The sequence below is a fragment of the Oratosquilla oratoria genome, chromosome 28, assembly GCF_046742065.1.
Source record: "Oratosquilla oratoria isolate Oo_2021 chromosome 28, ASM4674206v1, whole genome shotgun sequence".
Lineage (NCBI taxonomy): Eukaryota > Metazoa > Arthropoda > Malacostraca > Stomatopoda > Squillidae > Oratosquilla > Oratosquilla oratoria.
Window position 1 is genome coordinate 46,122,421 of NC_134804.1, and position 25,152 is coordinate 46,147,572.

Below are 25,152 nucleotides of genomic sequence, written 5' to 3' on the forward strand. Positions count from 1 at the left end.
AACACACACACACACACACACACACACACACACACACACACACACACACACACACACACACACACACACACACAGACACACACACACACACACACACACACACACACACACACACACACACACACACACACACACACACACACACACACACACACACACAGACACACACACACACACACACACACACACGACTTGCTGGTGTAATGATTATCATCGAGGGCTGACGAGGACACAACTCCAAGATAGAACCTCTTGGATCATGTGCTGGACTCGGGATCGACAGCTATTAGCTTTCGGAGTGAGATCTCAGAATTTGCATACAGATCGATCTATGAGCAATGCTGTAACCTTACAGGAAACTGGAGGTTCGTAACTCTTGAATTTCCTTTACCAGAATAGTTTACCTCGTCCAAATGAACAGTGTAGGCCTTATGGTCTCTTGCAGTCTCCTTCATTCTTATGTTCTTATGTAATCCTTTGTCTCGAGGTGGCGGGGGCGAACTAGGTATTATGGAAAGAAAGAGAGAGTTACGCTCAAAGAAGAAAGTATTGGGCTTCTTCAACCGCAGGAACTTCCTCCGGGAATACATTGCAGGACAGGTGGGCCTAAGAGCAGCACCCGAAGAGCTCAGAAGCGAGGTAACGCCACTCACACGCAGACCCACTTGAAGGAGTGCTACAGAGCAAGAGGAGACATACACGAACACGTGACAAAAACCCAATCTCCACAGCAGACAAAACACCAATAGGAAAATTGGGGGAGGACATAACCTTCTTCTTTCCTGTTGACGTTCCCCATTTTCATATGGGGTCGACGTTCTTCGCTAGTCGTTTCCACTGGTTTCGGTCCATCACCTGCTCCTCCTCCAGCTGTTTCTCCTTAAAGTCCTCTCTCATTGTGTCCTTCAAGCGCAGCTTGGGTCTCCCTCGCCTGCGTCTACCCTGTACCTCCATCTCCACCACTCTCCTTCCCACGTAGTCTTCATCTCTTATCTTCACATGGCCGAACCAGTGACATAACGTAACCTAACGTACCGATTGCGGTTTTGTCCGTCAGGGTTATTGTCCGTTTCCCGACATATACACCACACAAACCATAACGAGGAACAATTTGAAGAAGAGGAATCTGTATAGATGACGAGACCAAAACACATTATTTGGATTTCACGTTCGAGGACAGTAGGAAGAAGGGAACTGACGGATAACCAGTCAAACAGGATGTTGAGCAGCACGAAGAGGCAATGTTACTGGGTTTGAAGTTCGATACAGGGACCTATCACAAGAGATTTACAGACACCAAGCTCAGGAACTACATTAAGACAAAGTACGACGCAGAGAAATTGTCCAAGTAAGGAGTTGCAACGTGTTTTAAGTAACTTTCTTTTGAAGCAGCCAAGGTCTCTATCTCAGAGATAAATCCAGTCCTCCTGGGGATTATGGAAGGACGGTAACATAATCTATACAGGTAGACAACGAAGATGCTGAGAGACCAGGACACGTGCATCAGGAAGCCTCTCGGACACGGTGGCGAGGTATCAAGGAAGCTTACCCCGAAGGCAAAGAAAGTTATGGACAGGTCGGAGAAAGGGAAGATGGGGAGGAGAAAGAGGCGAGAGGGAGTAAGCCGAACTTAAGCCAGTATCCATGAAAAGTCTGATTGAATCCCACAAGCCAGGAGGCCCAGTAAAGCCTATTACGTTGTGAACAGGTAGTGATTCACATAAGCTGGCCAAGTTGCTATCCAAACCATTACCAAGGGGTTTTGGGGGTTTATCAGTAGGCTTAACTTGAGATATTTGGAAACCCTCCTTCGCCGAATCGGAGGATGTAACATGATTTGTAGGAAAATAACCAGTTTCGACGTTAAACACTTGTTTACCAACGTCCCAGTGAAAGGTGCGATGAAAGCAGTAGTATGAGTAGTTAGGAGCATGAGTGAAGATCTTACTGTGCCGAAGAGAAATTATATAGATGTGGTGTTCATTTTACTAAGTTTGGTCCATTCACTTTCGAGGAGGAAATGCACTTACATATTTTGACAATTAGTGGTCGTCTCCCATCCTTCTCGCATCTACCTAGCTTAGACATTTCCTCGATCTCTTCTTGTGTATCAGTAATTTTCCGTACCACCTATTCATACATATCATTAGTTCTCTTCAGTTCTTCGTTGTTTGTTTCCTTGGTGTGAAGAGTGACTTGATTGTGTGTGTGTGTGTGTGTGTGTGTGTGTGTGTGTACATGTCATTTGTTTACCTGGATAACGTGCTGGACTTGTTATTGACAGCTATCATTCCAGAATGAGAGCTCAGAGTTCGTATTGGGTAATTGGGTAATTCTATGGGTAATTCTGTGATCTTAAACACAATCTCTCTAGTTCAAGGTAATTCTATGGGTAATTCTGTGATCTTAAACACAATCTCTGTAGTTCAAGGTAAGAACAGTGTCTTATGAAAGTGTTTGAGTCCTGGGAGATGGTGATCATTACTCAGAGTAGATGAATTCCCCACATTTGAGCGGTGACTTAGATTCTAACACAAGCGTTTGACCTTCCTACGGGTCGTAAGCCGCTACTGAGCTACAGCGTATATCATCCACGATATCGTTTTTTCCCGCCATCATATTCAGGTATTCATGGGGCCTTTTATATATGGGGATGTATATGCAAGTGGTAATATGATTAGGAGGGCGTAACTATTTGGTGTATATAAAGTATGCTAGGATGGCCATGACCTAATCTAGAGTATAGCGTGCAGGATGTCGCTAAGATTGCGCGGGAAAAATCTACCAATAGAGAAGCGTCTTGACGTCGTCGTCTTGTGACGCGTGGGGCGGGAAATCAAACGTGACGCTGGAATCAAGTGAAAGGTAACACCAAGTTCTTCACCTTTACGTAGAACAGTTATCATGCTGGCTTAGCAAAACGAGGACTAGATCTTAGACAACAGAGAAATAAGAAAAAGAACGAGAGAACACCTAACAGGATCTGATGGAAAGTGAAAGGAGAGAGGACCGGCTTGGCACAGCGGAAGGGTGGTGGAGGGTGGGTGGTGGAGGTGGGGTGGGGCACCGAGCGAAGTATATGAAGCTCTCGACGCAACTCCGCATTCAATCTTCCTAACCGTTGCGCGTCGGATAGTGGTGGTTGTGGTATCAAAGGTTCGCGATTTGTAGTGAAATTAAAAAGGTGGTAACAATCGGACTGTTTACAAAGCGTAAGTATTGCTAAAGTTGAACATTGTAAGTGCACTGTGGACAAAATACAGTGGAACATGGATATTATCGAAAAATTGGTTGAACAGTGACAATTTTGGGCCTTGGGAAGGTAAGGGCAGTGTCATGGCTCATTATTTGAGAGGAAAAATGAGGTACAGTGAGAAATATAAAGAATGGAACATCACATCAAATAATTAACACTGCTTGTGATAAACGGCTGTGTATAATTTCAGCAGTGATAACGAATTATGTCGATTTTTGTGACCTGTATATTTAGATATTTCGCGCCGAGTGACGCATCTGGTAGTTATGGTAAAAGTTTGATATGTGACATTGGCTGATATTGTAGTCACGTTTTATTTCCAAATGACCTTGAAAAAGTCTCGTTTCTTATTGTGTACCAAATGTAGGATTTGTATTGTGTATTCAGTAATCAGATGTTTTTTTCTTATATATGAAACGGTGGACAGTATTTCTCTGTGAGTGCAATGTAGACAAACCAGAACAATAGTATGAAAAGTGGCTACTCAAATTCAGCCTAAATAGATTATGCACATTGATAAAAAAGAAAGTGTCTGGAAATGTACTGATAAAAAATCCCACATAAGTGTAACGTTATGACAATAGACAAAAATGATAAGTAATAACAAGTACAACTTATTTGGAAAGAGAAAGCCAATGATGAAAGTGAAAGTGATCTTGGTGTAGTTGCAAAGAATAACTTTAAGTCATTGAGGCATTGTACGTTTACTTTATAGAAAAATGAGAAAATTGTAGGAATTATGATATAGATTATCTTTTGACTTCAAGGTCAAGCTGTGATTAATTTTATGTATATTATCAGTTCGTATAGTCTCCGAATTTCATAAAAAAAATTGAAAGGGTACAACGATGAGCAACAAAAAATTATATGAAATAATATCTTAAACAAACATGAAAACCGCCCTCCCCCCACAAAAAAAAAGAAAAAAAAAGAGAGAGAGAGAGATTCAGGGGTGACTTTAGAAAAGTCAATTTTTTTAACTTGCGAATTGAGAATATTTTCACCAAGCAAGTAAAATGCCACGTTGTAGATTAAATTTAGATATCTGAAAGTATTACGTTAACTGTGTTGTCAGTTCGAAATTTTAGAATTCGGTTGGATAAACAAAGCGACATGACGTAATATCTGCCTACTAATTATCTGATCAATTTATAATTTATTTATTTATCAATTTATCTATTCATGCATTCTTGCCTGATTTGTACGTTGTTTTATTTCTTTAAACTAGATTGTAATTTCTGTAGGGGGCTAGGGGTAGTAGTCCCCTAGTATTGTCTGTGTTCACTTATTTTTTTTATTTGATTCTGACTTAAGTACACTAGTCATGAAAATATGTAACATTACTTATTCCACTCTAAAACTAGATTATGAATTTTTCAAATAAAAAAATATTATCTCGGGATATGTAAATCTCCATTTCCCCCCCAAAAAAATTATATGATGATAAGAAGAAGAAAAGAAAAAGAAAAACGGTTCCGTTAAATCGGATGTACCCAGCCTTGTTTAGGACCTAACAATTTGTCAACAAGGGTTGCAACAGTCATGCATTGCAATTTACCCTGTGATCGATGAGACAGGAATACCCCAATTATGAATTTCCGTATAACCAGCGTTGCAGAACGTGACAAATGCAACTTCTTTGTTTGGCATATATTACATAATAATATTTTGACATGTCACAAAACTATTTTCATAAATAAATCTACATAAACGAAATAGCAAAACAATTCCATAGAGACAGACGAGGACAATCGTAGGGACACAGCGAATCCAAGGACAGTGAATTGAAAACACCACACAGTCGACCCAGGGTGGTGTTGGGCGGGAAAACGTATGCTACTTCAGTTGCATGATAAACACAGACAGTAACTGTCATATTCGGTACAAATAAGGTATCAGCACAGTACAGTTTGCTGTATTACCATCCATGCATAAAGTCAGAATTTTCTCTACGAATTTCCTTATGCACTTTGCACGTTTACAAGACTTTGGGGGTTAAGGTAAAACAAAACATCGCCACCGATCTGTGAAATACCCCATGCGCTTGATCTGTCCCTTTTTCTGGGGATGGCGGAAGTTTTGTTGGGTTTACGTCATGAATAGGATTTTAGAAATACGAGCACATAGTTGCCAGTAACTAACTTACGCTAACCTAATCTAGCAATCTAACCTTACCTTGCGTTCTTTAACTTAATCTAACCCAACATTACCTAATCGAACTAACCTAACCCAACCTTAAAAGCCCAAACAAAAAAGACTAAATGTATATATATATATATATATATATATATATATATATATATATATGTGTGTGTGTGTGTGTGTGTGTGTGTGTGTGTGTGTGTGTGTGTTTACCTAGTTGTATTTTACTGGACGAGAGCTATGCTCGCAGTGCCCCGTTTTCGTATCACTCCGCATCCAGTTTGTTCTTAAAATATTGTATAGTTTTGACACTCGCTGTTTCCCCGTTTAGTTAGTTCCAGACATCAATCACTCTGTGTGGGAAGCTATTCTTTTTCAAATCTCTTCTGTAACTGTCCTTCTTTAGCTTCTTCCGATAAAAATAAAGATCTCTAGTAGTAGTCCACCATGAAAACAATTAATGCTTTGTTGACTTTTTTTTCTTCAAACTTTGACTGGGAGACTCTTTTCTACCTAAAATTTGCCTTAAAATCATTTTAGTATCAACATTTAATCAACAGAGGTGAGAAATATGGATTTCCAACTCTGAATTCCGGCCAGCCAAGGTGAGACCTCGGGCTTCTGTTCTTCCTCATCTCTCTTGTGCTCTTTACGTTAGAATATGCTTACTCAGGGGCCCCATTGGTTTCAACTGATGGGGTGATTTAAATGACTTCTCCAGTGGCTCTCGCCAGTGAAGGAGGAATCTTCGGCCTCGGTGGAGTGCACGAGGACGAAAGATTTATCCAGAAAACGGCACTAGTGAAGGACGAGAATGGCTAGAGCTATATAAGAATTTATAGTTATAAATTAGTTAGCGTAGAAACTTTGGTGCAGCCTTTGCCCAAAGATTTAGCCAGTTTCCTGTTAGAGAAGCACAACCAGAGCATGGTATGGAGACCAGTGGCAAAGGAAAGCCCCTCTCCAAGTGTTCCAACTGGGCTGGACAATGACCATCGAGTGCCTGGAAAGAAAGAAAGAAATATTAGTGACATGGAATGCGATGAAGAAAACATGGAGAATAGAAAGAAAGTAAAGGAAAACGATATGAAAGACAGAAACACAGAAGATAAAGAAAGTGAAAGTGAAGAGACAGAAATGGAACAGGAAGAATGGAAGCCTCAGAAACCCGCAATGACACAAGAACCTGTAGTGATGTCCTACAGGGACACTGCCGTGAGAGGACAATCAAAGCAGGTCCAAACAGGGGTTCGTACCATTCCGACTCCCAAAGACTGGCACCAGCGCCACAGGGAGTCGACGACATCATCCCCTCGCGAGAAGAGCCAACCTCACTCGCAGAAAGTGCCATCGGGTAAGGGAGCCCCAACATCCCTCTTGAACGAGGTGTCCCCCAGCAATTTTGAAAAAGTCTCTGGTGAAATATGTGCTATCATTGCCTAGAACCCGTTCTTCGCTGGGAAAGCTGCCGGCATCATTGTGGAATTCGCCTCAAGGCAAAAATTCTATGCCGGCATATATTCAAGGCTCTGCAAAAAGCTGGCACAAGAACTAGAGAAGACCAGCGCAGAGGCCTTTAGGACCAGTTTAATCCAGCATTGCCAAACCCGATTCGAACAGCACGCGGAGGCCGGACCCATTCTGGAGTCCGAAGAGGATAATCAAAACTCCCTGACTCCATAGGAGCGTGCAGACCGCGAGCTCAAAATGCTCTTAAAGCGGGAAAATTACGTCGCCTTGTGCACGTTCGTGGCGAGCCTCTCGCTCGATGGAATAATCCCAGCGAGAAGGATAGCGGGATGCATTTAGTCTCTCTTGAAGAAAACGGACGAGACGTCCATTGAGGCTATTTGCGCTTTGTTGCAACACGCGGGGAGAAAGTTGGAGCAAACGTCCAAGCACTCGCGAATTGGCACTCGAAGACTCGATGCCATATTTACGGAGATTAAAAGTATTGTGGACAATAAGTTTACTCCAAGTCGATAGAGGTACCTCTTAATCGACGTTCTGGAAATGAGGCAACGTGGCTGGCGACCACGAAATCAAGGAGAATGAAAAAGATTTGTTGATAATTAGTTAAATGGCCTCGAAAACGTAATCGCAATGCGTTAGTAAATTATCGAATCTATGGTAATGGTAATTTTTTTCATCTGATTTGATGATGATGATTTCGGAGTCTGTCAAAAATATGGTTAATATGACATAGAAGTATATATGAAATAAAGGGTCGCATGAAGAATTGTCATTCCAGAATGCCCACAAGAATAATCGGCACCCCATGGGATCCCACCGAAAGAACTGTCACTCCCATACGCCGAATATCGAAAGTGGAATAAATATTAGGTTAAATTAGGCGTGCGTGTGTGTGTGTGTGTGTGTGTATAAGCAAGTGAATATTCTAACACATTGGTAAAATAGACTGAAAATCCCAAAATCAGAGAAAAGATAGGTATTTGAAGTAACGGATATTGCGATCACTAACTGTGATCCTCTTCAGTGTGGTTTTACATGGGGTGGGTTAACTTATATATATATACATATATATATATACATATATAAATATATATATATATATATATGTATGTATATATATATATGTATGTGTATATATATATATATATATATATATATATATATATATATATATATATACTAAGAGGAGATACATGGAAGTGACATGGGGTAAGCATACTAGTGTGTGGTCCTTTTGAGCCCAAGTCATGATGACCCCAAGGTGAAACTGAACCAGGGTCAAATTATGCGCGACAGATGGTAAGTTCAGAATAGATAGATAAGTAGATAAATACATAGATAGATAAATAAATAAATAACAAGTCCTGAGGTGTCACGGGACGGATGTAGCTCCGTCACTGAGGTGCCGGAAGCCACGGGAATTTCCGACCCAGAAGAAAGGAGAGTAGAGAACCTGAGAGAAGCGAAGGAGGTCACATCCTGGTCCTAGTCCTCCGAATCAGGTCTTCTACCCCGGGAGATAACCGCTTCCTACCCCGCTTCTCCCCCGCTCCTCCTCCTCCTCCTCCTCCTCTCTTCCTCTTACATCATCAAACCCGCCAATTGCAGCCAGAACTCTTTTCCTTCCCTCTCCTCTCTCCTCCTCTTCCTCCTCCTCCTCCTCCTCGTCCTCCTCCTCCTCCTTCTTCCCCAACCTCTCCTCCTCTCCACCCCTCCTCAGGAATCTCCTCCTGGTAAGAATCTGTGAACAAATAAATAAATGAAAAAATGAAGAAGGAGGATAAGACGCGTGGCCTAGAAATCGCCAGAGGCATCCCGATCCGACTGCTACCCGTTGACGTATTTTCCGGTCCATTTTGATTTCTTTTGGTTTTAAGAAAAAAATAACTGTTTTCCGGTGATGTGCTGCTCTACTTTGATTTTCATTTGTTTATTTATTTATCTTTTATTTTACTTAAGAAATGAGGGTGGTCCTCTCTCGTTATTTCATAGCAAACCTAACTTAATCTGACCTAACCTGGTTTTAACTAACCTGGTTTGACCTAACCCAGTCTGACCTAATCTGGCCTAACCTAACCTGACCTAACCTACCCTGGCTTGACCTAATCTAATCTGACCTAACCTAACCTAACATGACCTAACCTTACTTAACCTAACCTGGCTTAATATAACCTAATAAGACCTAACCTGGCCTAACCTAACCTAACCAAACTAACTTAGCCTAGCATGGCTTAACCTAACCTAAATTCATCAAACCTAGCCTAACCTAACGTAATATGACCTAATCTGGCCTAGCCTGACCTAACCTAACCAACCTAACCTAGCCTAGCCTGGCTTAACCCAACCTAACCAAACCTAATCTAGCATAACCTAACATAACCAAACCTAGCCTGACCTAACCAAATCTAGCTTGACCTAACCTAACCAAACCTGATCTAACCTAACCTAACAAAAAATTCGGTCAACGTAACGATTGTCCCCTTTACGCCAAAAGAAATGAACTTAGGCTGAGTCTTGTCCATTAAGTAGTTAGTGTGTGACGCACTAGTTAGTGGTGAATTCGTTTTAAACGTCATGACGTCATTATGTTTGCAAGACGCGTGACGCTTCACTGACGTGAAACGTTTCACATCCTATGACGTCATTTCCGTTTGTTTTTTTTTCCTTTTATTTTCTGTCCATTATTTGGTTTTGCTGGTTTGATGTACTGCTTCTATGGCGTTACCTTTTGAGCGTCTGATCAAGTGTACAACATGGGTAGGTAAGTAATCAGTATATGTGCGTGCGTATATATATATATATATATATATATATTATATATATATATATGTATATGTATATATATACATATACATATATATATGCATATAAATATGTATATGTATAGATATATACATATATATATATATACATATACATATATATATATATATATATATATATATATATATATATATATATATATATCTTCTAATAGCTTTGGCTATTTTAAAATTCACGAAAACAAAATTGTATTCTTCAAACTGAAGAACTTGAATCTTAAAATAGCCAGATCTATTAGCGCAGTTGACTTATGTCAGAATTGTCTACGTGAGAATCTGTATCCCAGAAATATATATGTATATATATATCACAACAAAGTTATGTCGTAGCACATTTGTAAAATAATACCGATGACCCACTTTCGGAGAAGAATAAGCGAAAGTATAAAGATCTGTATATTTCGATCACTAACTGTGATCCTCTTCAGCAGAAGAGGATCACAGTTAGTGATCGAAATATACAGATCTTTATACTTTCGCTTATTCTTCTCCGAAAGTGGGTCATCAGTAGTATATATATATATATATATGTATATATATATATATATATATATATATATATATGTATATATATATATATATATATATATATATATATTGATTGACATATCGTCTTCGAAAGAAATACGCAGAGGAAACCTTCAAGCGGACCCGTTGTCAATGGCAACTCATAAAGCAATGGGGACCCCCACCACCACGAAAGTGTACAGGGGTCCCTCCTCGAGCGGAATAGAATCGTTTTGTATTGACATGAACAAAGTGTTTTGAGTGCATCACCCGCAATCTGGGACGTCGTCACGAAAGTCTCGACAATGTTCAATTCTCCATGGAGAGAACGAGACTGACTTGTGGCCATTTCCAGAAGAAGAAGAAAAGTCTTTCAAGTGTGTAACGAGTTTGAGAGCATCACTTGAAACAACTTTGACCCCGTTTGACCCAAGAAGATATCCACAGCAAGTCGTACCTTGGCGATCCTTGAATCGACCAGGGTGAGGAAGTTTGAATGTGCCCGCCACACAATTGAACCAGACATGACGTCATATGTAAACATTGCGGAAAGGCAGTAGAATAGATTGTATCCTTACTGTCACTCATTAATACTTCGGACCTACTAAAGGCTGAAATCCGGGTGGATACGAGTACTGCAACCCACAAAGAAGATAGATAAATAAATTGATAGATTAAAAGATACAAAAATATAATTCATGTCCGGTCACCCAGCCCTAACTTCGGTTCCCTTCCAGCCGTGAAAAGTTGACGAAACGTCGCTTTTTTATGTACGTCCCTGCAAGAGGTATAGTTGATTAGTTGAGGGCAGGAGGGAATAGAAGGGCGGTACAACGAAACCAGTAAAACAAGAATAATTTTAACTTGAGGTTTGTTTCCAAGAACTGATGATAGCGAATACTAAGAAGAACTTTGTACATAAGTATACATGGGCTTGGGTGGTTGGTCGAGAGAGTATTCATGGCGCCTGCTTATGGGGGGGATCACACCATCTATTTTCAGTGTTTGGTCATAATGTGAAATAACAGGAGCATGTGGAAATATAAAAGAAGGAACATTTATATACACGATTGTCGGTGCGCATAGCATCCGCTGCTTCTGTTTTAGTGTGGTGGCCAAATTCGACTTCCCACGACTGGAGTAAAATATGTAGATTTGTGTAAATTGGGTGTATTTTTTGTGCTCGTTATCCGGTGTGAACCTGAGTGGTTGACCTTGAAGGCCTTGAAAGGAAAGAGAGGAGAGAGATGGGATGTTAAGATATGAACTCGTTTCATGAAAACCTATCAGTTAGAAGGACTTAGTTAAACGCGCGCGCGGGCGCGCGCACACACACACACACACACACACACACACACACACACACACACACACACACACACACACACACACATACACACACAATTAAAATAAAAACTAGAAAACGGAGGAATTTAAGAGAGCATAATGGAACATGTGATTTTTTTTATGAAAGATTGGAGAATGCGTACATTAGTAAAGGATGGAGAAAGATAACCGACGAGGTGTCACAGGGTCTGTACCTGGGCCAGTAACGTTTTTGATGTTTATCAGTGATATGATCATTGGAACAGGTAGCTACGCAACCTTACATAGTAACAAAGCTAAGACCGTGAAAAGTGTCAAAGTACATTGAACTTCATGGACCCTATAAGGTGTGACTTTAAGTCTAAAATCCAATTCCACCGTTGATTCCAAAACAGCTTACTGAATGACATCAAGTTCACCATAGGAAAAAGGTGCGACAAGAAAGATGAAATCTAAAATGCATTTCACTTCATATTGTGTACTTCCTACCTACCCATTTCCTTACAATAACCATCTACTACAGTGATAGGATTAGAAATAGTGTATTTGTAATGATAAAGTACATAATATGATCAATTTCTGGGCTTGTTGAAGGGCAGTGATACAATGGACTGTTGCGTCATTTGATGTTGAATCTCTATTTACAAAAATCCCTGTAAGTTTTTTTTACTTGGAGAAAAAATGGGGTACAACATGTATATATGCATGTGTGTGTGTGTGTGTGTGTGTGTGTGTGTGTGTGTGTGTGTGTGTGTATTCACTTGGTCTTTGGATCACGTGTTGGACTCGTGATCGACAGCTATTTCCCTCCTGGAAGAGAGCTCAGAGCTCGTAGGTCCGATCTTTGGGTAATACTATGACCTTACACACACACACACACATCCAACTCCCCGCCCACGAGAGTCAGAGTAACGACCCGAAGCGCAGCGGTACCGAAATAATTTCGGCCCTGGGCAGGATTCGAACCAAGTACTACGGGCACCACCATGCTAGTAGTTCAGCGCTCTACCAAATGCGCCACCGTGTGTGTGTGTGTGTGTGTGTGTGTGTGTGTGTGTGTGTGTGTGTGTGTGTGTGTGTGTGTGTGTGTGATTCACCATGGTCTTTGGGTCACGTGTTGGACTCGTGATCGACAGCTATTTCCCTCATGGAAAGGAGTGTGTGTGTGTGTACAGGGTATTTCAAAAACTACACAACATAGGACTATTTCTGATCTTTCTGGTTCACTTGTAGGATGGTTTCACTACGGGGCATCACAATGTGGACACTGCCATATCTCTTGAAACACCCTGTATACATACGTACATGCCAGCATATATATACTGTATATATATATATATATATATATATGTATATATATATATATATATATATATATATATATATATATATATATATATACTCTTACATGTATACATACATGCATGCATACATACGTACATACATACATACATACATATATACATACTGTCCATACATACCTGTATACATACACTCACACATGCATACATACATAGATACATACATACGTACATATACATATACATACACACACATGCATACGTACATACATACATACATATAAACATACCTGCACACATACACTCACACATGCGTACATACATCATACATACATACATATATACATATTCACATACATGCATGCATACATACACTCACACATACATACATACGTATATACACACATACCTGCATATGTACACTCACACACGCATACATACATACATACATATTTGCATATACACATACATAAATGCATACATATATGCATACATACATACATACATACATATACACATGCATACATGCATACATACATACATACATGCATGCATACACACACTCACACATAGATACATGCATACATACACATATGTATACATACATATATGCACACATGGAAGCAAACAATCTAGACACTTGACGAATGGATAGACGGCGGTTTCCCAGAGTGGGAGTCGTTGAAGTCATTAATAGCTAGTCAAAGTATAGAACTATACTTTCTATTGAACCCATTTATCTCCATGTTTTTTATTTATTTTTTATTTATACATTTATTTATTTATTTGATTATTTTTCTATTCATTTATCTATCTATCTGTTTCTTCAGTTATTTCTTTATTAATTTATTAATCGATTGATTGATTTATTATTTTCTATTTATTAATTTATTGTCTCGTTTATATGTATATTTATATACTGATTTGTTAATAAATTCCTTTATTCATTAATTCGTTGATAAGTTTATTCGTCTGTTCATTTATTTAGTTATTCAGTTATTCACTCATTCATTTATTAATTGTTTTATTCATTTATTCGTTTATTAATATATTCATATAATAATTCATTCACTCATTCATTGATTAATTTATTCATCTATTTACTTTTTTAGATATTTACTTTTTCAAATATTTGTTCTCTTTTTCGTCTATTCATCTATTCATCTATCTATTGATCTATTCATCCATTTATATAGTGATTTATTAATTTATTCATTTATCTATTTTTTTAATCTGTTCATTTTACTTATGTATTTTTTGTTTATCTATTAATTTATTTATTTATCTATTTATCTGTTTATTTATTTATTTATTTATTTATTTATCTATTGATTTATTAATTTATTTACTTATTTTCTCATCGTGTGTCTGAAGAAGGGATTAAACCACCACAGTGAGGCTGTATCAACCCTGGAGGAATAGACCGACGGCTCTGTATTGGACCACCAAGGCTGAACACTTTAATTCTTTCTTCTCCTTCTTTCTTTCTCCAGCGCGTGTCCGAAGGAAAGTTTCGTGCGTGACGGACGTAAAGCTCCAGCCCTCGTCAACGATCTGATCTCAAGTTCCCACTAGTCCGGATCCGAAGGCGAGAGAAGCGAGAGCAACAGGAGCCCATAAACAAGTAAGATGTTGTGTGAGGTCGACGTTTTGTCGTTTGATATGGAAAGGCTTCTGAGGAATAGTTCTGGTACAGGTCTTGTGGTGAGGGAAGCAATAATAAGAGAAGTTAATGTTGTCTGAAGTCGCCGTTTAATCGCTTTATCTGCAGAGGCTTCTGTGGAAGTCCTACTACAGATATGGAAGTGAGGGAAGCAAGAATAAGAGAAGTTATTGTTGTCTGAAGTCGCCGTTTAATCGCTTTATCTGGAAAAGCTTCTGAGAAAGTTCTAGAACAGATCTGGTGGTGAGATAATCAAGAATAAGAGAAGCTAGTTATACTTGGGGTTGTTATCTAGGCATTTGACGTGATTTTTCTTTTTGGTGGGGCTATTTTCTCAAATACAACATGTATGGCTAGTTTCAAAGAAAGATTTGTTAGATTTATGGTCTCTGTTCAGAGTAGACAGTTGAGCACATAAAGCAGATATTTTTAAGGAGTCACTGAACGACTTAGGAAAAAAAAAAGTGAAAACGATCTAGGGTGTCAATTTTATACCTAGTTTTCTGTGCTAAGAGACTAGATTTAAACTATGACAGTTCGAGTTAGCCAACGAGGAATGAAAATTACTGTTACATTTAGAAGCATTAACGAAAACTGTGCTCAAAGAGAAAGCCTGGGAGGTAGACACCAGACACGTGACAGAATAGGTCAATGAAGAGACCAAAGCAAAACTCACACAGTTAAAGATAAGGTCAGAAATAAGGTCAGGAGGCTGACCTATCCCGACCTACAAAGGTTATGAGGAGAGTAGCCGAGGGGATGGGTTAGTTAAAATTAATAAGTGGTTAGCATTCTATTTATTTAATTTTTCATTGTTTTGTTATCTATTGTATATATCTATCTGTCCATACATAATTTTTTGTGGAGATTACTCTCTACCACTCTAAAAGGAATGTTCGGTGACTTAGCCTATAAAGTTGCTTTTCTCCCTGAAATATTGACTGTATGTATGTGTACGTACATATGCACTGATATGTTAGTATGATTCCTGTACAAACGTGCATCTTTATTCGTAAAACGAGAACAAGACTCGCTTAAATCCCAGCTTAATGTTCACTCTTTCCTCAGATATGGCGTGGTGGTTTTTTCTGTTAATGGGAATGGATATAGTATGGTCCCAGATTCCCCCTCACTACGGACACGGCCGATCAGCTAGACTGCTGGGTCCATGGCAATCATCCCAGCTGTTGCAGGCACAGGCGCGAGCCGTCGTTTCTCATTCAAAACGTAAGTACTATTTTAAAAATTTTAAAATCGGTATTCAACTTTACTTTTGGTCTCTGGAGATACTCTAGGGGTCCCACAGTCTCAAAATAGGGACCACATTCCAAAAACTAGTGGGGGTTAGTGAATGTTTAGCGATTATATTTAGTGTTGGAGAGATCTTCGGGAGACCAAAGAACAGTAATCCATAAGGGTGGGACACGTGACGAAAGACAGGTTGAGAAACGCTGTCCACTGGAACCCATCTCAGGACAAGGTAAGCTTTCTGTTCTTCAGGCTGCTGCGAGGCCAGTTTAATGTAGGCACACGTCATTACAAATATAATAGATAATACCAGTGATTTGGGCATTTCCTCCCATATCAAGACTGCACCACGTAGCTAAATTATGAAGCTATTGTATCGTGATATATGTTTGAGAAATTCGCTGTAACTGTATCGTACTAATATTACAACACTGAATGGAGCTCGCTAACCTCTTTGATATAATGACGCTTATGTAGACTTCATGAGGCGTGAGAGGGTATACGAGGATCCCGGCTTCAGCGTCATGATTATATCTATTTTGTAGTTCTAGCTAAGTGACCCTCGAATTCTGTGGACTGGTTTGATCACATTTTGTGCGTTTATTATTACTTAGAGAAATACAGCAGTGAATTCATATTATATATCGCGAGTGATGTGATCATATTATATAACATGAGTGGTGTGATCATATTATATAACGCGAGTGGTGTGATCATATTATATAACGCGAGTGGTGTGATGCATCGTACGTAAGGCATCTGATGCTGCGCGCGAGAATTTGACCCATTTTGAAGAGGTTAAAGTTGTAGGAACATACATCAAAGCTGTTGCTATAGTAGTGACAAACTATATTATGATACGAAAGAGCTATATTTCTATAGCGTCTTTATAGTATCATCACGATATTTGCTAAAACCCTAGATTGTCATATCATTAGGTTTCTCTGATGTTTAGCTCTAATGCTATTACACAGGGGTCTTGCTTTGTTTTGCTTTATGAATTTAGTACTTTAGTTCTGTGATTTCAGTGTAATGTTTTCAACTCTTCTGTAATGTGTTACAGTGAATCTACGTTGCACATTTCTTTGAATACAGAAAACTCACACACTTGTGACGTTCAGAGTTGACAGTAATATCCTTTCCAGTGAAACAATATATTGACTGCCTGCGTACTGTGACACTCATAGTGAAGTGATATATTGACAGTATCTCTTACTTTGCAGACACGTATAATTCTATTAGCCATAATGCCTGCAAGGTCGACGGACGCTCGGGCACATGCATGTTCGTCTGGGAGTGTATCGAGAGGAACGGCGATCATCTTGGAATCTGCGTCGATGGATTCATGTTTGGATCTTGCTGCGGCAACACCACTACCACATCAACGGCGTTACCCGAGACCACCACTAGCGTAACACCGAGTACGACAAAGACCACGACAACTTCAACCACGACCACCAGCTCAACCACAACCACCTCGACTACTGCTAGGACACCGACGACCCCTGAAACTTCCACTACGACTAGTAAACCTACGACAACGACTGGCGACAGCATCTTGATTACATCGCGACCGATCACGGTGAAACCTACCACCGTCTCCACTCAAGAGACTACGACAACTCAGGACCTCAATCCAGAGACAACATTTCCCTCTAAGGAGGGTCCCGTTGCCCTTGGAATCCACACTAATGTAGGTGAGTAACGGCGCATCAACACTTTGTCAGTATAGAAGAATAAGCATCTTCTGTAAAATTGTAAAATGTTATATTGAAAGAAAAATTTCCATTCATTATTGATTTCTTTGAAAACACTCACATACACACACACTGTCACACTCCACTTTACTGTACATAAACGAAGAAGACAAAAAGCTTGGTCGAGGGTCTTGTAAAGTTCAACACATCTTAGATAGAAGAAAGTCGCAGACAACAAGGACCAATGAAAACATACCCTAATGTATTTCTTATAAACAAAAGTAAAATATTAAATTTGAGATAGAAAAAGAAAAAATGTTGGGTAGGCCACCCTCGCTCGGTGGGGAAACTCAGTGTCTCCTGTGACACATAAGAATGTCCGGAATGTCGGCTTTCACTTGGACATCCTAGGGCATGTTAGGGTAGATACACGCGACTTCACTGTAAGAGAAGAGTGTGTGATTAACGAAAAGAAAAAGGCCTTCAGCAAACTTTGTGTATGTAAACAAGGCAACAGGCGAGCCTGACAGTGTGTAAACATATATAGTACTTACGTGTGAAGTCCTAGTATCAACAACTGGGAATCTGGAGTTAGATGACTCATGCGTGAAACGAGAACGCTACTCCTGAGCCATTCAGGGCTCCTTTGGAGATGGACGATGTCCATAATAGAGAATATCGATAACAGAGTGAAGGGATTTGCCCATAGGACAAATGTCCCGTATGTTGTATTGTCCGCGTTAGATACAGTCAGTATTTTAGGTACTTTAGTAACTTCCCCTACTGGTCAAGTTATGAAAATATAATAACATAAGAATGAAGGAGACTGCAAGAGACCATAAGGCCTACACTAGGCAGTTCTGTGTCCATTACCCCACATAATCCCCATCTAGAAAGTTATCTAACCTTCTGTTAAAGCAGTAGTTTCAGCACTCACTACATGGTTACTAAGTCTATTCAATTCGTTAACCCCACTGTTAATAATCCAGTTCTTGCCTGTTTCTTTACTAAATTTAAAGTTGTCCCATTTAAACCCATCACTGCGAATCCCGTCCTGTTATTTTAATATGATGACCTTGTCTGCTTCACCCTTGTTGAAGCCCTTGCCCTCAGCATTTGTTTATGATTGAGGATTAATCTCTACTGAAAAAAATAATTATGATAATTTTTAATATCTGTTGTCCCTCCGTTTTGCTACTGCCCTCCAATCTTTGCTTCTTCATCTCTAAGACTTCATTTCTTCATTTCAATATTGACCTCAAGGATAGGAATGTTGGCTGTCTCTGATCAAATGCCAAATATCGCGACAAGTGAATCACATTTTAGAAAAAAAGGCAAGCTCGCAGACATCAAAAATTGAAAGTTAAACAAATTTAAACACAGTAGTGTGCGTCTCAACCCCGGAAGTGCAAGTGCCCGCCAGGAGCAATCGGATAACTTCTAAATCGCATTTGCATAGTTTACTCTACAGTCGTGTAGATGTCGCAGCGGTCAGTTCCAGCGCTGTTTTTTTTTTTTTTTTTTTATAAACGTAGAACATTTGAGGAATTTCTTGGATTTGGACTCTTGAGCAGCAAAAAAATATATTAAGATGTTTCTTTGACATCTGGTTTCAGGAGGGGCGGAGCTAACCTGAATTTTGTAAATATAGATGACGTTTTTAAACAGATGTACTCTGTAGCACGAATACGATTAGTTTGAATATGAATTGAAGTATCACTTGATTTAGTTTCTTTCAAAATATTGGGCAAATTTGATACTTAATCTTACATTTTTAAAGATTTGTCCTCAATAATGTGATGAATATCCTTCCAATTATTCTCACTGAAGCGTTTTATTAGATGCTAGGAAAAATTCTGCCACTGCATCTCTAGTTTCTGTCACATACCGATGTATACGAGCCAGGCTTCTTGACCTCTACAATGAGGAATGAAAGAACAAATTTGGTGGTGAGCTTGGCCCCCTTCATCATCCCCCTAACCCCCGCTGGATCCGCCAGTGGTCTGGTTAGACGATCAGGAAGATCTTTTAATTGTTGATTCTAGAAAAAAAAAAACTAAGCTAAGACCTGCAATTAATATCCATGCCCAGGCGTTACCAAGTTATGAGACGGTGTCAGCCAATCAGAATGAGTCTCTGACTTCTAAAATAGTTCAAACACAACTGTGGCCCCTCCCATTTGTTTCAGTCCTCGACTCGAAATAAAACTGTAAACTCTCCTAATTTTATCGCAGTTGTGACCTCTTTTACTCTGAATGAAATTGTGACCTTTCCCAATAGCAACCATCCCCAGTCTGAGTATAGGTTGATATATCCTGATGATATGGTTTAACGTCCCAAACTCTCCCCTATCGTAAGGCTAGGACGGTACCCCTCACAGAGGACTTTGTAGCGTGAACCTTAATTAACCATACCATTGGTTCAACTTCGCCGGTGGCAGGGTTCGAACCGGCATACCTTCACCGCAAGTGACGACGCCCTAACCCGCTCATCCAGCAATATCCCGTAACCTTCAAATAATTACTCATTCTTATTTTGAATCCTTAAAACTAAACCCCTACCTCGTCAGCATGAAGAATGGCCAACTTAGAAATTATTACCAGACGCCAAGAAGAAAGAATATATGAATTAAAGAAAACATTCATAGGAATTTTTGTAATACAGAATTAACAGGATGTTACGAGAAAGTGTAATCGTAGTGACCTGAGGTCACATGGCGATTTTGTAACCTGTAACGGTTTAAATAGAAGAATCGGAGTGGATGAGTTTGTGGTACAATTGCTCACCTGTGTGATCTAAACGTTATAAGAAATAATATTGATTTTGTTTGTTTCTTCTTTGTTTTCCTTCTTCACTTTGTGATTCGGCTTTCTCCTCAAATCTCCCCTTTGCAGAATAGCGTCATTGTCTAGGACGTGTTTGAGTATTATTCATTGGGTCTATTAATCTATACTCATTATTTCCCAATACTTCTTCAAGTGTTACCTGACCTCTGAGTTTTGGATCTAGCTGCGTGTTACAAGTGTGGAGTCTTCGTATTCTCGTCTCTTCCTGTATCTTGTTTTCTTGCTCAAAGTTGTTTTATCTAGACGCTTTCGGGTGTTTTCTCCGTCATGGACTTTGGGAGAAGTCTGATCGTGTCTCATCGTGTAATCCTCTTCCACAACTTGCCCTAAGGCAAGTAGGAACGGTCCTCAATGCCATTGTTCCAAGCGAAACAACGGCCGCTTCCCGCTCAGAGGAATACACTAAGCCACATCATCGTGGGGGGAAATCAACCGAGTTACGGACGAGGAACTCGGCAATCACACTATAGAAATGATCCTTTGAAGTACTATATAGGAGGATGGGATTCCCAACCTGGAATGATGAAATAAATTCCAGGTGGCGCTGGAAAACGATGCATCCATACACTTTCCTTCATCTTTCTAGTGATAGGATACTAGTTAGGGGGTGCTGGACTTCTTAGACCTGACTATAGGGGATGCCTTTAGGGTCGATAAAAGTAGGGAAACGTTGACTTATATCATACCGTGCGGTAACCTTAGAAGAAAGGATTCCTGGAAACTGGAAAGGCTGGAATTGGGAGGGTGGAGGGTGGAAAGCCTTTGGTATGTGTATATATGTATCTATGTATGTATGTATGTACATAAAGCTTGATTGAAGTCATCAGACCCATTTTGCTCTTTTTAGTTCATTCAAGGATTTGTTCTTTGTCACATTTGGGAGAACTGGAGGTGTGGGTGGAGGGTTAATTTATACGTTTTGCAAAATTTAGAAAGAAATTTCTGGAATAACCGGTCTTTTGAACAAATTATCTTGACTTAGCATATATTGGTGTTGTGAATTTCTGTATTTCTTTGATTCTGACCAGGGTCACAAGTCCTGAGAATTGTGTTGATGATTTTTGATAAGTACATTTTGATTGTTATAATTCCATACCTGTTTATTTAGCAGAGCTAGGCGAGTTACCGCCGGACAAGTAGTGCATTACCGAATAATCTGGGGTGCATTTCCGTCAATGCATTATATATTTCAGTTTCCTTAGAATGGTATGTATATATATGTATATATATATATATATATATATATATATATATATATTATATTTATATATATATATATATAGTTGGTAAGTCACTACCGCACTTGTCATGAGGATGCTGGGGTTCAAGTCCTTGGCAGTACCACATTTCAATTTCTGCATTTCGGCCTCCTTGATATTCATGGCTTAGAATTAATGTAAATTGTGGTTGACTATATATATATATATATATATATATATATATATATATATATATATATATATATATATGCACGTACGCAGTAACGCGGACCGCTCTAAGAAAATTAAAATCGGTAACGCATTGACGGAAATGCACCCCAGATTTTTCGGTAACGCACTACTTGTCCGGCGGTAACGCGCCCAGCTCTCCTATTTAGAACTTTTCTGATAGTTTCCAAATGCTCATTGCCCTCCTTCCCTATGACTGCATTGCGATTGAAGTAGACAAAAATATAATTAATTTCGGAACGGCCATTTTGAATTATGAAACCTCTCGAAGAGTTTCCGAATACGTATCGATATCCTTACTAAGAATCACAGGTGGCGGCACACTGGACATTTCTCACTAGCATGCTATTTGCTTTCGTTACTTCGTTTGAGTAGAAACGACTTCGGTTACGATGTTTTGTTTTCCAAATTTCTAAAAGTCAAATTACTTTTCCGTCATATAATGAAAGGTGAATAACTAAATTAAACTTATACGAATGTAAAACACTTTGTTGAGATGTTATCATCATTTCGTATGTCAACAACTTAAATTGTCAAAACTGGCATTTGGTGAGGTAGGTAACTAGTTCTGGGTTGTGTAAGTCTGTTGAGCAACTCATGTATTTGTATGTGTATATAAGTGTATGTGTACGTGTGTAAGCATGTGCATCCCAGTTGCCTTCCTACATTCATTATGAAAACCTCCCTCCACTGTATGACGCTAATGCGTAATAAGTTAAAAAAAAAAAGAAAAAAAAAAAAGTCTGTTGATGAACTGGGAGGTCCTATCACGTGACCCTCGTTGAGTCTGGACAAAGGTTTGAGTCTGAAATTCCCCATTTTTTTTTCATGTTTACTGCAAAACGACCAGTACCTGATCGTACCTTACAATATTGTTACCGAAATCGTTTCAACTCAAAGTAAATAGCAAAAGCAGATAGCACGCTAGCCCTACTCTGCTGTTACATTTACAAGATAATCTACAAAAACAAACACTTCTGATCCCATCATCCCACGAAACGATAAAATCATAAAGTTTCGAATCCTTTTAGAAGGTAAAAATTATTCTGGAACCTCCAGCAAAGGCTATATGCCAGAAAGAAGAAAGGATTTCAAATCTATAGATTACGACTGCAGGATTTCTGACACGAAAGGTGCAAGTGGGGATTGTCTCCGTCACAGTATTTATTCTTCTTTCCTAAAATCTATGACGAGTCGAAATTTGCAATCCTTCTTTGAAAAGAGTAATAGTAGTAATGATAATGATAACAGTAGTAATAATAACAACATTAACAATGACAAGAATAATAATTACAATAATGATTATAAGGATAATAGTAATGATGATTATAATAATAGTAATAGTAATAATGATAGTAATATTAACAGTAATAATTTTAGTAATAACAATAGTAATAATATTAGTGATGATATTGGTAATGATAATACTAGTAATAATAATAGCAGTAATAATAGCAATAACAATAGTAATAATAATAGTGATGTTAGTGATGGGAATAATTGTTATAATAGAGAATAGTAATAATAGTGGTAATAATAGTGATAATATCAATAATAGTAATAATGATAACAATAATAATAGTAATTATATCATTAGCAATAATAAAAGTAATAATGATAATAATGATAATAATTAATAGTAATAATGATTAACAGTAATGATTAATAACAATGGTAATAGTAATGATAATAAGAATGATAACATCAATGATAATTATAATAATGGTGTTAATGATAACAATAATGATAATAGTGATGATGGTAACAACAATGATAATATAGTCATGATAATAATAATGATAATGATAATAAAGACAACAATAACAAAAATATCAATAATAATAATAATGAGAATAATAATAATAATGATAATAATGATAATGATAATAAAGACAACAATAACAAAAATATCAATAATAATAATAATGAGAATAATAATGACAACGATAATGCTGATAGTAATAATAACAATAATAATAATAACAATAATAATAATAATAATAATAATAATAATAATAATAATAATAATAATAATAATAATAATAATAATAATAATAATAATAATAATAATAATAATAATAATAATAATAATAATAATGAAAAAAAAATCTTCAATTTTCACAAAGTGTTAAGACCCGCAGCCCCACGATGAACGGCAACAGTCCTGGGTCCCTCTTCCCGACAGGTCCCTCCGGGGAAAAACCTCGGACTGTTGTCTGCTTTGTATTAGTAACAGAAGAGGATCAGTCGCCGGTTGTGACCTCTCTATGTGTGAAAAGACTTAAGAGAATTAACAGAGATATTGAGACAGAGTGTCAACCTCTCGGGGCTGCACACTTTCTGATAGAAGTGAGGACGATGAAGACGGGTTTTGAAAATGGACAGTGTTTCCCAAAAATTTCCAATACGCAGAGCTGGGCGCGTTCTTCGGTGCGTTCCTAGATGCGTTCCGCTTTAGTTTGGCCGCGGTTAGCGCTCCCAAACTATTAAAGCTTAAGAGACATGTTCATACCAAAATAAAAGTCCGGTAGGCCACATATATACTGTACTATACCAAAGCAAATATTTCGTAGTAGGCCACATACTGTACCGGCACCTATATTGCTTTAATAACTTGGGAGCGCTAGCCGCGGCCAAACTAAAGAATAACGCATCTAGTAACGCACCGAGGAACGCGCCCAGCTCTGCCAGTATGTGACCCCTTTCTCTATTATCAAACCTACCACGACCCCCACCTTTCCTTCTGAAAACGTACTAATTCTTAATGTCGCAGATACATTACTAACTTTTATTAATCACAGCAGAGAAACAACAAAAAATATATATTTATTGTTTATCAGTGTTTATTAACGAGGATTGATCTGATAATATATTTTAATGAGAAGGATGTATTTTTTTTCTTATACAAGCAAATCATTATGCGGGTCTGTGTGGCTGAATGTATATACGGCTGGTGAACCCTGCATGACCCAGAGATATAGGTTCATGACCCTTTTTGGGGTCGTGACCCGCAGTTTGGGAACCCCTGGTCTAGGTACTGTCCCATACAACTAGTCATTTCTTAAAGACTTGGATCATGTATTAGAGGGATGAGACCGAATTCTGTTCTTGAGATTGAAACCTCTTCTTGAAAGGATCGAAACCTTTTCTTGAAGGAATTAAAACCTGTCCTAAAAGAAATATAAACATAAAAAAAAAAAAAAAAATCTTTGGACATCCCGTAGGGGTATCAACCGCATTTTTTTTTTTTTTTTTTTTTTTTTTGAGTGATCTCCATACAGATCACAGTCACTAAATATTTTTTCATAAAATTTGTGAGCAATATAAAAAAAAAAGAAAATCTGATCCTTTTTAAACTTTACTTTCCCTCCATTTGCATCTCTCCTATTTAATCTCTACAACTCTTGAGTGACAGATCGTACG

At 38.5% G+C, this 25,152-nt stretch overlaps 1 protein-coding gene and 1 non-coding gene across 2 annotated transcripts in view; one reads left to right on the forward strand and one right to left on the reverse strand.

The window, feature by feature from the left end:
- Positions 1 to 3,126: 3,126 nt before the first annotated feature.
- LOC143040390 (serine proteinase stubble-like) overlaps positions 3,127 to 25,152 on the forward strand; it is a 38,832-nt gene continuing 16,806 nt past the window's right edge. Inside the window, exons 1-4 of the mRNA XM_076211406.1 lie at positions 3,127 to 3,156; positions 14,321 to 14,451; positions 15,559 to 15,717; positions 16,962 to 17,435. Coding sequence (XP_076067521.1) covers positions 15,561 to 15,717; positions 16,962 to 17,435 — 631 coding nt within the window. The 5' untranslated portion in view covers positions 3,127 to 3,156; positions 14,321 to 14,451; positions 15,559 to 15,560. The remainder of the gene's footprint in view (positions 3,157 to 14,320; positions 14,452 to 15,558; positions 15,718 to 16,961; positions 17,436 to 25,152) is intronic.
- Positions 20,573 to 20,776, reverse strand: LOC143040530 (small nucleolar RNA U3). Its single transcript, XR_012967717.1, has one exon. It is a non-coding gene; the product is annotated as a small nucleolar RNA U3 (small nucleolar RNA).